This window comes from Phocoena sinus, chromosome 16 (assembly GCF_008692025.1).
Source record: "Phocoena sinus isolate mPhoSin1 chromosome 16, mPhoSin1.pri, whole genome shotgun sequence".
Lineage (NCBI taxonomy): Eukaryota > Metazoa > Chordata > Mammalia > Artiodactyla > Phocoenidae > Phocoena > Phocoena sinus.
Window position 1 is genome coordinate 43,582,017 of NC_045778.1, and position 12,747 is coordinate 43,594,763.

Below are 12,747 nucleotides of genomic sequence, written 5' to 3' on the forward strand. Positions count from 1 at the left end.
TGTTTGTTCTTGTTTGGTTTGTTCATTAAAAATTTGTTTTTAATATTTCATAATAAGATGATTTTTTTATATAAGTAAAACAAATCATTTTTTTAAGAAATATGGTCCATGGTATTGGAAACTTGATAAATATCTTTAACTACTCAAGGAATAAAAATCATGGACCTTTAGAGCCCTTCCCATTCACAGAGTTTCTTTAAATAGAGTACTAGCATTTAATCTACAGCACACAAAAGCTTCTGAAGAACGAAAGACTAAGCCCTTGTTCCTTTTACTTGTCTCTATTTTCCTCCTCCAAGGAATTAGGCACATTCTGGGAGGCAGGAGATGGGTAACAGAGAAAAAAGGAGGATATTAAGGGGAGAGAAAAAGCACATAAAAATACATTTTCTACTTTAAGCATGTAAATGGGAATCAATCTTTCACCTGTTTTAAAATATTCATGTATTCAACTGTTTAACAACTTTCAATTTAATAAGTTCTTTCATATATATATTCTCTCTGTATGTATATATCAATACATATGCACACATATATATTCAATTTAAGCTTAATTCAATTTAAGTGTAATTGCTCTTCAGGTTTTAGTAAAGGTGACTAGAGCTACTTATCACTCTCTCTAATAATAATCCTTACTCTTATCTTAAAGATACTTATCTACATGAATATTTTTAAAATTAAAAAAACAAATTTTTAATATACTTGTTTTACAATGTTGTGTTAGTTTCTACTGTACAGCGAAGTGGAGTTCCCTGTGCTATACAGCAGTCTCTTACAAGTTATCTATTTTTTACATATTAGTGTATATATGTCAATCCCAATCTCCCAGTTCATCGCACCCCCCCACCCGCTGCTTTCCCTCCTTGGTGTCCATACGTTTGTTCTCTACATGTGTGTCTCTATTTCTGCCTTGTAAACCAGTTCATCTGTACCATTTTTCTAGATTCCACATATATGCATTAATATACGATATTTGTTTTTCTCTTTCTGGCTTACTTGACTCTGTATGACAGTCTCTAGGTCCATCCACTTTTCTACAAATAACCCAATTTTGTTCCTTTTTATGGCTGAGTAATATTCCATTGTGTATATGTGCCGCATCTTCCTTATCCATTCATCTGTCAATGGGCATTTAGGTTGCTTCCATGACCTAGCTATTGTAAATGGTGCTGCAATGAACATTGGGGTGCATGTGTCTTTTTGAATTATGGTTTTCTCTGGGTATATGCCCAGTAGTGGGATTGCTGGGTTATATGGTATTTCTACTTTTAGTTTTTTAAGGAACCTCCATACTGTTCTCCATAGTGGCTGTATCAATTTACCTTCCCACCAACAGTACAGGAGGGTTCCCTTTTCTCCACACTCTCTCCAGCATTTATTGTTTGTAGATTTTCTGATGATGCCCATTCTAACTGGTGTGAAGTGATACCTCATTGTAGTTTTGATTTGCATTTCTCTAATAATTAGTGATGTTGAGCAGCTTTCCATGTGCCTCTTGGCCATCTGTACGTCTTCCATGGAGAAATGTTTATTTAGGTCTTCTGCCCAGTTTTTTTTTTTTTTTAACATCTTTATTAGAGTATAATTGCTTTACAGTGGTGTGTCAGTTTCTGCTTTATAACAAAGTGAATCAGTTATACATATACATATAGCTCCATATCTCTTCCCTCTTGCATCTCCCTCCCTCCCACCCTCCCTATCCCACCCCTCTAGGTGGTCACAAAGCACCAAGCTGATCTCCCTGTGCTATGCATTCTGCCCAGTTTTTGTTTGGGTTGTTTGTTTTTTTTGATACTGAGCTGCATGAGCTGTTTATATATCTTGGAGATTAATCTTTTGTCTGTTGATTCATTTGCAAATATTTTCTCCCATTCTCAGGGTTGTCTTTTTGTCTTGTTTATGGTTTCCTTTCCTGTGCAAAAGCTTTTAAGTTTCTCTAGGTTCTATTTGTTTATTTTTGTTTTTATTTCCGTTACTCTAGGAGGTGGGTCAAAAAAGATCTTGCTGTGATTTATGTCAAAGAGTGTTCTTCCTATGTTTTCCTCTAAGAGTTTTATAGTGTCTGGTCTTACATTTGTCTTTAACACATTTTGAGTTTATTTTTGAGTATGGTGTCAGGGACTGTTCTAATTCCATTCTTTTACATGTAGCTGTCCAGTTTTCCCAGCACCACTTATTGAAGAGGCTGTCTTTTCTCCATTGTATATCCTTGCCTCCTTTGTCATAGATTAGTTGACCATAGGTTCGTGGGTTTATCTCTGGGCTTTCTATCCTGTTACATTAATCTGTGTTTCTGTTTTTGTGCCAGTACCATATTGTCTTGATTATCTACATGAATTTATTTTTAAATATTTATTCAGAGGAAATGATTTTCAATATTATCTAGCTTTCATGAATAAAACAGAGTCAAGATTTTATACACAGGTGCAAAAGCTATATTATGTTAAAGGGGAAATGAAGAACATATGTAATTCCTTTATTATATTTTTCTTTTTGATTTCAATAAATCACTGCAAGATAATACCCACTGAATGTGAATTCAAGAATGTGTACTATTTGGTACTGATTCTATAAGTTTTAAGATAAACTTCAAATAGACATTTGATTTGGTTGAATGTTTGAATAAAACAAATGTTATATTAATGAGTTAATATAAAATCAACATAATGGTCATAGAAACAGTGATTTGGCCCATAATAAACTCTCAATCAATAATCACAGATTCAGAGATAATGTAATGTTGCAATTGTGAGAAAAAGCTGAAGTTCTCAGTAATATGCACCTGTTTACAAATTCATCACTCCATTTCATTTGTTGGACCCCATTGGTTTTTAAATATATTACTATTTCTAAAGCATATTTGTAAGGCAGGGATGACATGCAAGAGAGATTCATAAAATTACTTTTTCAGAGAAGGAGGTTAAAGGCTGAATTATAGCCAAAGCATGAGTGACTTCTAATTTGGAAAGATTATTTTTATGGAAGATGATCTTTAGATCATGCAGTATAATTGAGAAGAGCCTGAAAATAAGTGCAGGGGCAGAAGAAGATAGTAACTAATCATTTTAAAATAGGTGTATATTCCAGGACAGCATAAGTTAGAGTTCAGGAATTTACAATGTCTTGTATAGATGTCTATGGAATCACTGTAGATAATCTTCAAAGGATCATGGAGTATGATCAAAGTGCCAAAAGATATTATGGCCCCTGTTGCGGTTAAATCAGCAATTGTTCCATAAAGTGCTACACAGTAGCCATATAGACCTTGATGAGTTAGAAAATGGGAGATGAATCTTTACCTGTGCAAAATCAAATACTCAGTTTTATTTGTTCACTGTTGAGAAACTGGATCAGGAGTGTATTAGTCAACAGAACTGAGAGATACATAGATGATAGATAGGCTGATTGATTTAGGGATATAGCAAGGGAGATTGATTATAAGGAATTGGCTCACAAGATTATGGAGGCTGAGTGGTTCTAAGATTAGCAGTTGTCAAGCTGAAGACCCAGCTGGTATAGTTCTAGTCCAAGACCAAAGTCTGAGAAACAGGAGAATTGATTGTCTAAATTCCAATCTGAGTCCAAGTCTGAAGGCAAGAGAAGGCAGATGTCCTAACTTGAAGACAGTCAGGAACAGAGAGTGAATTCTTCCTTACTAGCTATTTGTCCTATTCAGGTCTTCAATGGATTAGATGAGGCCCACCCATGTTTGGGAGGGCAATCTGCTTTACTCAGTCTACCAATTCAAATGTTAATATCATCCAGAAATACCCTCACAGACACACCTAGAATAATATTTAACCAAATATCTGGGCACCTCATGGCCCAGTCAAGTTGATGTATAAAATTAACAATTACAAGGAGGATGGATTCATGCTACAAAAATATAGGAGAAAATCATTTGTGTTTGTTCTTAAGAGAATAATTGGTGCAAAATGGCTGTCTAGTACACAGTAAGTCAGATTACAATATTTGTAACTGAAAAATAAACATGTATTAGTCCAATATAGACTTATACATAATCTTGCTCCACCAAAGTTAATGTTTCTGTTTTGATAATGTCTATGAGTAGATATAGAGCACCCACTACCATTGTTGGTATTCTGTCATTAAATGATTATTATATATAAATCATCATATAGTGAATTCTAGTTCAGCTTATTTAATGTCCATGACCCTTCAGAAGTTCTATCCTTTTTAGAGGGGAGGGGAAAACTAAACACTTGGATTCTTGATGAAGTATGTAAGAAAGTAATATCACACCAATTGCATTTTAAATTATTCCTTTGGGGTGCCTTTTTCTTGAGAAGGTTTTCAAAATGGATAATATCATCATTTGTATCAATTATTTCCTAGTTCAAGTGGTGTTATTTTAGTTGTGTTTATTATAAAAAATATTTTTTTCTTCTGGACTCTTGTACATTTTCTCTTTAATCATTAAAGCCATTGAAGTTTATTGGAAGGCATTGGTTTAAAATATGTATAAAAAACTATTTTAGATATTCAGAAATTATATATTTTAGCATTTTATTTCTACTAAAATGTCAATTTTCATGTAAATATATTACATGAGACTCCAAGAAATATATAATAGATATAAATGTCAGGAGATTATTGTTACCTATGAATACAAGGACATTGATGCCAGTGGCATTACCCTATCACTAAATATGTACATTTAACACAATATTATGATTTATGGAGTGCTTTCCAAGATTCATCCTTCTCAATATTTTCTTCAAAATGAACAACATACCATTTCTTTGCTGAATATAAAGTTGCCCTAGAGTGACATCAACATTATGGTAGTGTAAGATGTCCCTTCTTTAAGTCCCCGCTTTGAACAAATAAAAATTAGCATCTATCTATGAACAAAAGTACCTCTGCTGTAGTTGTGGGATCCAACACCATATGCAAAGAGACCTGGAAGTAATTCTGCCCACCTATGCATTGGGTAATAGGCAGAGAGACCTTGGTTTGGAATTTGAACTAGCAGAAGCCATTGAACTGGCTGAGCGGTGAAATGGCCTTTCCCCAAATGGTCTGGGGAAACCTGGGTAATATTGACTTGGGCAGACACCTGTGGATGAAAGAGACTTGGTAAAAGTCCATTCCTCTCGAGGAGAGATTCCAGCCCTCTGTTGGAGCAACATGTGCGGGGCAGGTGTATTCATACAAGGTTGAAGAAAATCCCAGTTGTAAGCGGGACCAAGAAAAATATCTGCAACTCAATGACAATTACAAAAGATTTGAGGAGGTATCTGCTACATCAAATGCGAAAGCAGCCAATGCAAATCTCCAAGAAACACAAAGAATCAAAGAAACATGTCATCGCCAAAAGATAACAATTATCCTACAGTAATCGAACTCCAAAACATGGAACTTGGTAATATACCTGATAAAGATTTCAAAATAACTGTTTTGAGAAAACTAAATGAGCTACAAGAAAGCACAGAAAGGCAATTCAGTGAAATTAGGAAAACAAGACATGAACAAAATGAGAAATTTAACAAACAGATAGAAATCATTAAAAAAAGAACCAAACAAATTCTGGAGCTGAATAATTCAGTCAATAAAATGAAAAGTGCAATATAGAGCATCTACAGTAGAATAGACCAAACATATTAAATAAAGTGTTTTTAAACAGAAACAACCATAAAACAAGGTTATGTATTGATTTGTTGATGAAAATGTAACCAGAGGCTTGCAGGAACTTAATCCTGTATTCCCCTCAGCAATGTAATAACCTTGAATTCCCCCTAGGAGCATTGGTTCAGTATTTGTTAATTCAGTGTTCATGGTGTCTTTATAGTACAGAATTACCATGGATGATGAGAATCAACTATATTTATATGAAACTGTGAATACAATACTTCTGTGGGGAAATATTGCAAGTAAGATTAGTCAGGAAAATTTTCTCTTTTTTTAGGTTGGCTCAAGCAGCTGTGGCTCACAGGATAATCAATTAACTAAGAACTGCTCACCTTTTGCATTCAGATTTCTCTTATGCATCTTCTTGAAATATTGAATTTTCTGGCTTTATTTTCTTTAACTTATGTGTGCATTTATGCATTTTTCTTTATTTTCCCAGTAGTTGTATAAAATCATTTGTGGAAAAAGACATGAACTAAATAAGTAAGTGACACCCTCAGGCAGGTGCCCAAGCTGATAATCATCCCATGAATAGAATGCCCTTCAGAAAACCAAATTTATATTTCTGAGACTCATTGAAATGTTAAAGGGCACAGAACATGACCATCTGTATGGCAGATGTGCCCTGAAAATTGTAAATAATAATGTATAGCGCAACACAGGTAGAACAAACAACCTGACTGTCCTGTGAAGATTTTCAGCCTCCACTCAGAAAGCACTAGAGTGCCATGTCTCTGTAATAAGTAACAGTGATATGTGTGTATTTATATATGTGATATGTGTATGTGTATATAGATATGTACATATTTTTGTTGTGTACATAGATATGTACATATTTTGTTGGGTATATATAAATATATATATAAAGGAAATGAGTGAAATAAGTTGCTGAAATCTATTTGTTAAAACCATTTTGCATGCTGTCTCTTTTGCTTGTTTGCATCTGGTATAGGCCATTTCATTGCACCCATTTTACTCTTGCCAGACCTTCCATATTAAAACAAAATGCCTTCTTAGCCATTTCTCTTATATTAGCTTCAAAGTTTCCAAACGCTAGCCTATATCTGAACAGGTCCACCATTGCATGGTAGATAATGAATAAATGTGTGTAGCTCAATTATGGATCCATTTTAACGTTGCATTTTACATGTGTATGTCTGTGTGTAGATGTTTGCTTATTCCAGTAGTGAAAATGAACAATCTGTGCTAAGATGTTTGGCCTAAATGTACAATATTTGTACATATGGAAGGGAGCAAAACTCACTATAAAATGCTGAACTAATAACTTGATATACTACTTGAGTCCTTTGCTGTCAACAGCTAAATACCACATTTTTAAAGTAGGGGCAGAAGTCTATTTTCAAAAATTTCAGATACCTATTGTTCAAGTTTTTTGGTTTGTTTCCTTTTGTCTTTTGCTTGGTTTTAATTTTTTAATTCAACTCTGTGGCACAGTTATTTACTTTGGCAACAAAGATCTTTAAATACTCTGTTTGTTTTATTAGATATCTGGAAACAACTTGTTGCCATTCAATTTTAAATTTTCATAATTTAAAAACCAAGGCACAACTACATAGGAGTGGGTGAATTTTTATAAGAGAGAATGATGTCTTTGGGGACAGGGATTACATTAAAAAATATTAAAATGTTGGCTTGGAAGCCTTTTGTTAACTAACATTTCCAAAGGTGTGCCCGTGTTCATATATGTGCTATTAAAACTATCTCCTCTCACTTTATCCTCAGTTCTCTTTGAGCTGCAGAAAGTCAAAGTTTGCCTTTAAAAGCTGCCTGGCAGGAGAGCTGACTTTATAAATACGCTACTTTGTACTCACGGTTCCCCAAAGCATGGGCTTCCCAAAGCACAGTTTTAAAATCACTTCTTTAATCATAATTGTATTATTTTTCTAAATCAGAGGTTGCAAACTCCTGTGTTTGCTGTGCCAAAGGATGTATGGGGGGGCATTAAATTCATAGTTTAATTCTCTAAAATCTGTTGCTGACTTTAGAACCAAGAGATTTCTTATAAAATTAGAAGATGTAGTAACATTGGCTCCATATTTCATTATGGCAAGAATTTGCTGAGGCTGAGTAGCAGCTACCATTTTAGAGGGGAAAGTGTTCCCCAGTTGCCACCATTCCCATGAGCCTTGCTTCACTCTTTTACATTGCCTGATATCCCTGCAGATATCTGGGTCTGTAGCCCCTGAAAATAGAAGTAAATGAGATAACTCCTTCTTTTTCTCTCTGAAACTATTCCTCCATTAAGGAATCCCATTTAAAACCTAACAAAACATATCTCAGAATAAAATGTAAAAGTCTGTGTTCTTTAGAGGCACAAAGCTTATGTTTTTTGACTAAATTCATTTATTCATTGTGACAGTGTGATGATTAGCGAAGTAAAGTATAAAATATAAGAGTAACGAAAAGGGTGCCATGTTCTGACGTGGGGTAAGGAAATTCTGTCAGGAATGGTTTAGAAGAAGGCAATACTTAATTAAGTTGAAATGTAACTAATGAGAAGGATCCCAGCTAAAGCTTGAAGACAGGGCTCTGGATGTAGGAATACAAAGACCTACAAGTAAGAGAAAACAACAGTGATTCTCTGTTGGAGATCAATAAGAAATAAAGCTAGATGCTCAGGCCAAATGTGAAATCATGGTCTTATATGCCATTTTATGTTTTGTTGTTGTTTTAATCTAAAATGAAAAGATATTACCATTTCTTCAATTCTGTCACACAATGGCTTTCTACTTAACCGATACTACAAGCACTAAAGAAAATCCCAGCTTTCTCTCTCCTCTGATAGACAGGGAATCCATTGTCTCCAGCTCTCTCCCTTAAATTTGCCACTTGCATGTAATTACCAACTGGATTTCATTGATCTCTCTGAAATGGTTTTTGATTTTAAAATAAAGTAACTAATTCCTTCTTACAGTTTAAATCCTAGTTTGTAGATAACTTAATGCATCAAGATTTTTTTAAGGAGGAACAGCAGATGCATTTCTCCATAGGAGCTAAGATGCTAATGATCATAAATTGGTCCAAATGCGTTTCACACTGAATCAGGGCCTTCTATTTCTTAATCCAAAGCAAGGACCATGGCGTTGGAAATTTCAGACTTTATAGGAACTCATGTGTTTGCAAGTGTTCTTTTGAAATACTTCAGATCTCTGGTTGTGGGCAACTGCCTGCTTTTTTCCTTTGTGTAACAAATGTCTGGTTTTTGTGCGAGAACACTTCTGGTGTGCTGTTGATCAAATGAGAATTGACAGTTTTTCTTTTGTTTTTTTTTCAGCTTACTCCAGTTGGCACCACAGTATTTACAGGATTTTCAGGAGACAATGGAGCTACAGACATAGATGATGGCCCAAATGGACAGATAGAATATGTTATTCAATATAATCCAGATGATCCGGTATGTAAATATCTACTTGCAATGTGAGTTCACCATAAGGAATAAAATTAATATTTACTTCAGCCGATATTTATTATATTTTTCTATTGCTCAGCTCCTGGAACCACATTAGTAATTATACTATTATTAATAACTATCTCAAAATTACATTTTAAAAAATATTTGTGCTATACTTATAAAAGCTAGTTTTTGGTGAGTTTTGTAGGTAAAAGTTTAAAATGTATTCATAGGTATAATATGTCATTTTTATTAAATTTCCATTATGTTAGTGGACTCCTAAGCATTCTAAGTAAATCATTGGATATGATATTACCAATGTGATGCGTATGCTTTATGGAACTTGCAAATTAATACCACCACTGCCCCTTCTCCACCAATGAAACCTGAGGTAGAGAAGAGGACAAAGCCTCTAGCAATAGGTTTTTCAGTTTTTGGTTTTTTTGCATTAGACAGTGGGGCTTCTGCATTGTGCCTTAGGCTGTGAAATTATTTTTCCCAATGATATAGTATATGTAACACAAATAAAATAAGAATTGTTTTCTTGAAGCTAGAGCTGGAAGTCCTGCCTGCCATCTTTCCCTTCCTCTTTTCCCGGAGGCAGCTTCTCAGAACACCAAGGGCTCCCCAAAGCATAGTTTTAAAATCACTTAAGTGACTTTTTAAATTAATGCTTCTCCTTTAGGTTTAATATTAGGAACATAAAAGTGGTGAAGTTAACATTGTATCTTTGTTTTTAAATTATATATTTCTTATATAAGCTTTAAACAATTTAAAAAAACCTGTTGAACTTGTAGAGACTAAGAGCTCTCAATAAGATCTACCTCACAAATTGATTGTGAGAACTAAGTGAATTGTGAATGCATTTCCTCATCTTATTCTCACAAATCAATTAGTTAGTAGTAGTATCTCTATCACATAGAAGCGAACACAGGTTCATGGGTGACGTGACTTGCCTGGTAACACACACCCACCTCTAAGCCGGAGAGTCAGGACTCGATTTCAGAGTAATATGTGCTCCACTCTTCCTCTGTTGTGCTCTATGAACATAGTTGCAGCACTTGAGTTAAAATTTTCAAAAAAAATTTAAAAACAAAACAAAAGGCCCACGGGTATAGCAGAGTCAAGGGAATATTTGGGGGGATTCTGTTTTTGTTTTTCCCCTAAAATGTATGCCTCCACATGTTTATAGACAGAGGTAATGAAACCAAGAGATGGGGAGATGATGAGAATGTGACAGAAAAGGACAATAAGTATGAGGGGTTACACAGAAGTCAAATGGAAAAGATCAAAGAAACAGCAGAAGGGAAATTAAGCAGAAATAGGCAGCTGACTATACAGAATATTTCTAAACCATTTATTTTCTTTACTATTTAGATTTTTAAAATAATTAATTGTATGTGTGTGTCATGTTTCTAGCTTATATTTTATGAAGGTCATTTCCTAATCTTTACTCCTCAAGCTGTAAAAATGAAACTCCAAGAAAGTATAGAATGACCAGGCCACGTATTTTAGGGGAATATTTATTACATTGCATTAAAAAAAAAACAAACCTACCCAAGGATTAGATATAGTGCGAGACAGAAATGTATTACTTGGAATGTATCTTTTAGAAGTTTTGTGAGGCTGAAATTCCTTGCAGTAATTCCTTCTGAATGCTTCCCCTTTTCAGAGATTTCTGGGCTTGGCATGAAATATAATATGTACCTTTTATTACCTACAGATTGAATAAACCAATCATTCACATGCAGCTTCCAAATTGCAAAAGAAGAAAAAAACATGTACTTTAGCAAGCTAGCGCTACTATGGAATAACGAAAGAAATTCTCTGGGCATGGTTCTAGTTCAATGAGGCAAAAGAATAAGACATCATGACAGCCCTTAAGTTAGGGTATATTGGAAGAGAAAGCATTAACCAAGTCACATCCTTACAGAGAGAATCCATCTTTAATCATCATAGAGAGTTAATGCAAACCTCAATGCCAGTTTCTTCTCTTATAAAATCTCTGAGAAAGAGCTATCTGATGACTTTTATGTTCTTAAATTGTTAAATCTCTAGAAATTCTGCTTATAATTAATAGCATCATAATATTATCCTGCTTATTTCTTAGAGTTAAAACAAACTTGTATGTATTACAAATATATGTAACCTGAAAATGTGGCCCCCTCTGGCTTTTGCAACCACAGTTAAAAATTTCTTTAAAATTAGTCTCACACTGTATGGTAAATAGTAAAAGGTGTAGATTGGTCTGTTCTACTTAAAAATCTCAGGGTATTTTTTTTTGTTTTGTTTGTTTTCCGTCTGATGCTACGTTATTCATTAGCAGAAATCACAAATTAGTGACCTGGAGTTTCATTCAACTCACAAAATTTTGTTTGGCCACAAATTATTTTAAATAATTTCTGAGCCAAAATCTAAAAATCATGAAATTTCACATTCAAATTTAGTTTTCTCTTCTCTCTTAAGAAATAGATGTATGACAACCCTGGTCCTGATTTCCAATAAGACAGCATCAGCTACGGTTGAATTAATGTTTTCCCATTAAGCAAACTTCTGTCACTCAGACAATATATGTATATCCATTTTTACCCTCATCACTTCACTCATTTACATTATCCAAGTCATCCTTGTAGAAATTTATGAATGTATCCCGTTGCGGAGCACAGGCTCTGGACGTGCAGGCTCAGCAGCCATGGCTCACGGGCCTAGCCGCTCCGCGGCATGTGAGATCTTCCTGGACTGGGGCATGAACCCATGTCCCCTGCATCGGCAGGCAGACTCTCAACCACTGCGCCACCAGGGAAGCCCCAAAGTATGTTTTAATTAATTCTTCTCATCACTTTAAACACTGGCCTCTGGTGTTTCTGATAAGGGAAGACAATGGAAATTTAAATTATGTTTCCAGTATGTAATGTGCCATTTTTCTTTGACTGTTTTCAAGATTTTTATTTTAATTTTGAGTGCTTGGCAACTTGACCATGGGAGCATGCCAATGTATAGTTTTCTTTGTAATTGTCTTTTTTTAGGGGTTTTGCTGAACTTTAATCTCTGAATTTGTCTTTCACCAGTTAAAGAAATTATCAGACACTATTGTTTAATATTTTCATGCCATTTCCCTGACTCTTCTCCCTCTGAGACTCCAGTTACAGGCATATTAGGCATTTAAATACTGTTACACAGGTACAGGCTCTGTTCATATATTTTCAACATATTTTAATTACTTGGTTGCAACCTGGGTGTTTACTATTGATCTATATTCAAAGTTACAGTGTTCTCTGTCATCTCCATTCTGTTCTTAAAACTATCCAATGTATCCAATTGTCTTTTTTTATTTATTATTTTTAAAATTTCAGATAGTATAATCTTCAGGTCTAAATTTTCCATATTTTTATAGTTTTTATAGTTTGTAATTTTGGTGAGTTTCCCATCTTTTCATTTATAGTGAGCATATTGTTTTTAATATGAGGATACCCTCATATTAATGTGTTCCTAAATATCAGAGAAGTAAAAATATAATATCACTTAAAATTATTGACTCGTCAAATGTAGTAGTTACCAATTACCAGTACTATATGTCACCACCAATACTTTAGACAAGGCTTGGTAATTAGCATAATGTATTAGTTATCTACTGTTGGATGACAAACTTAGTGGTTTAAAACAACACACTTTCATTTTGTTTA

The 12,747-nt window shown here is 34.3% G+C and overlaps 1 protein-coding gene across 1 annotated transcript in view; it reads left to right on the top strand.

The window, feature by feature from the left end:
- Positions 1–12,747, top strand: part of PCDH15 (protocadherin related 15) — a 743,572-nt gene that overhangs the window by 297,768 nt on the left and 433,057 nt on the right. Inside the window, 1 exon segment of the mRNA XM_032608284.1 lies at positions 8,948–9,067. Within this exon segment, the coding sequence (XP_032464175.1) occupies positions 8,948–9,067 (120 nt within the window).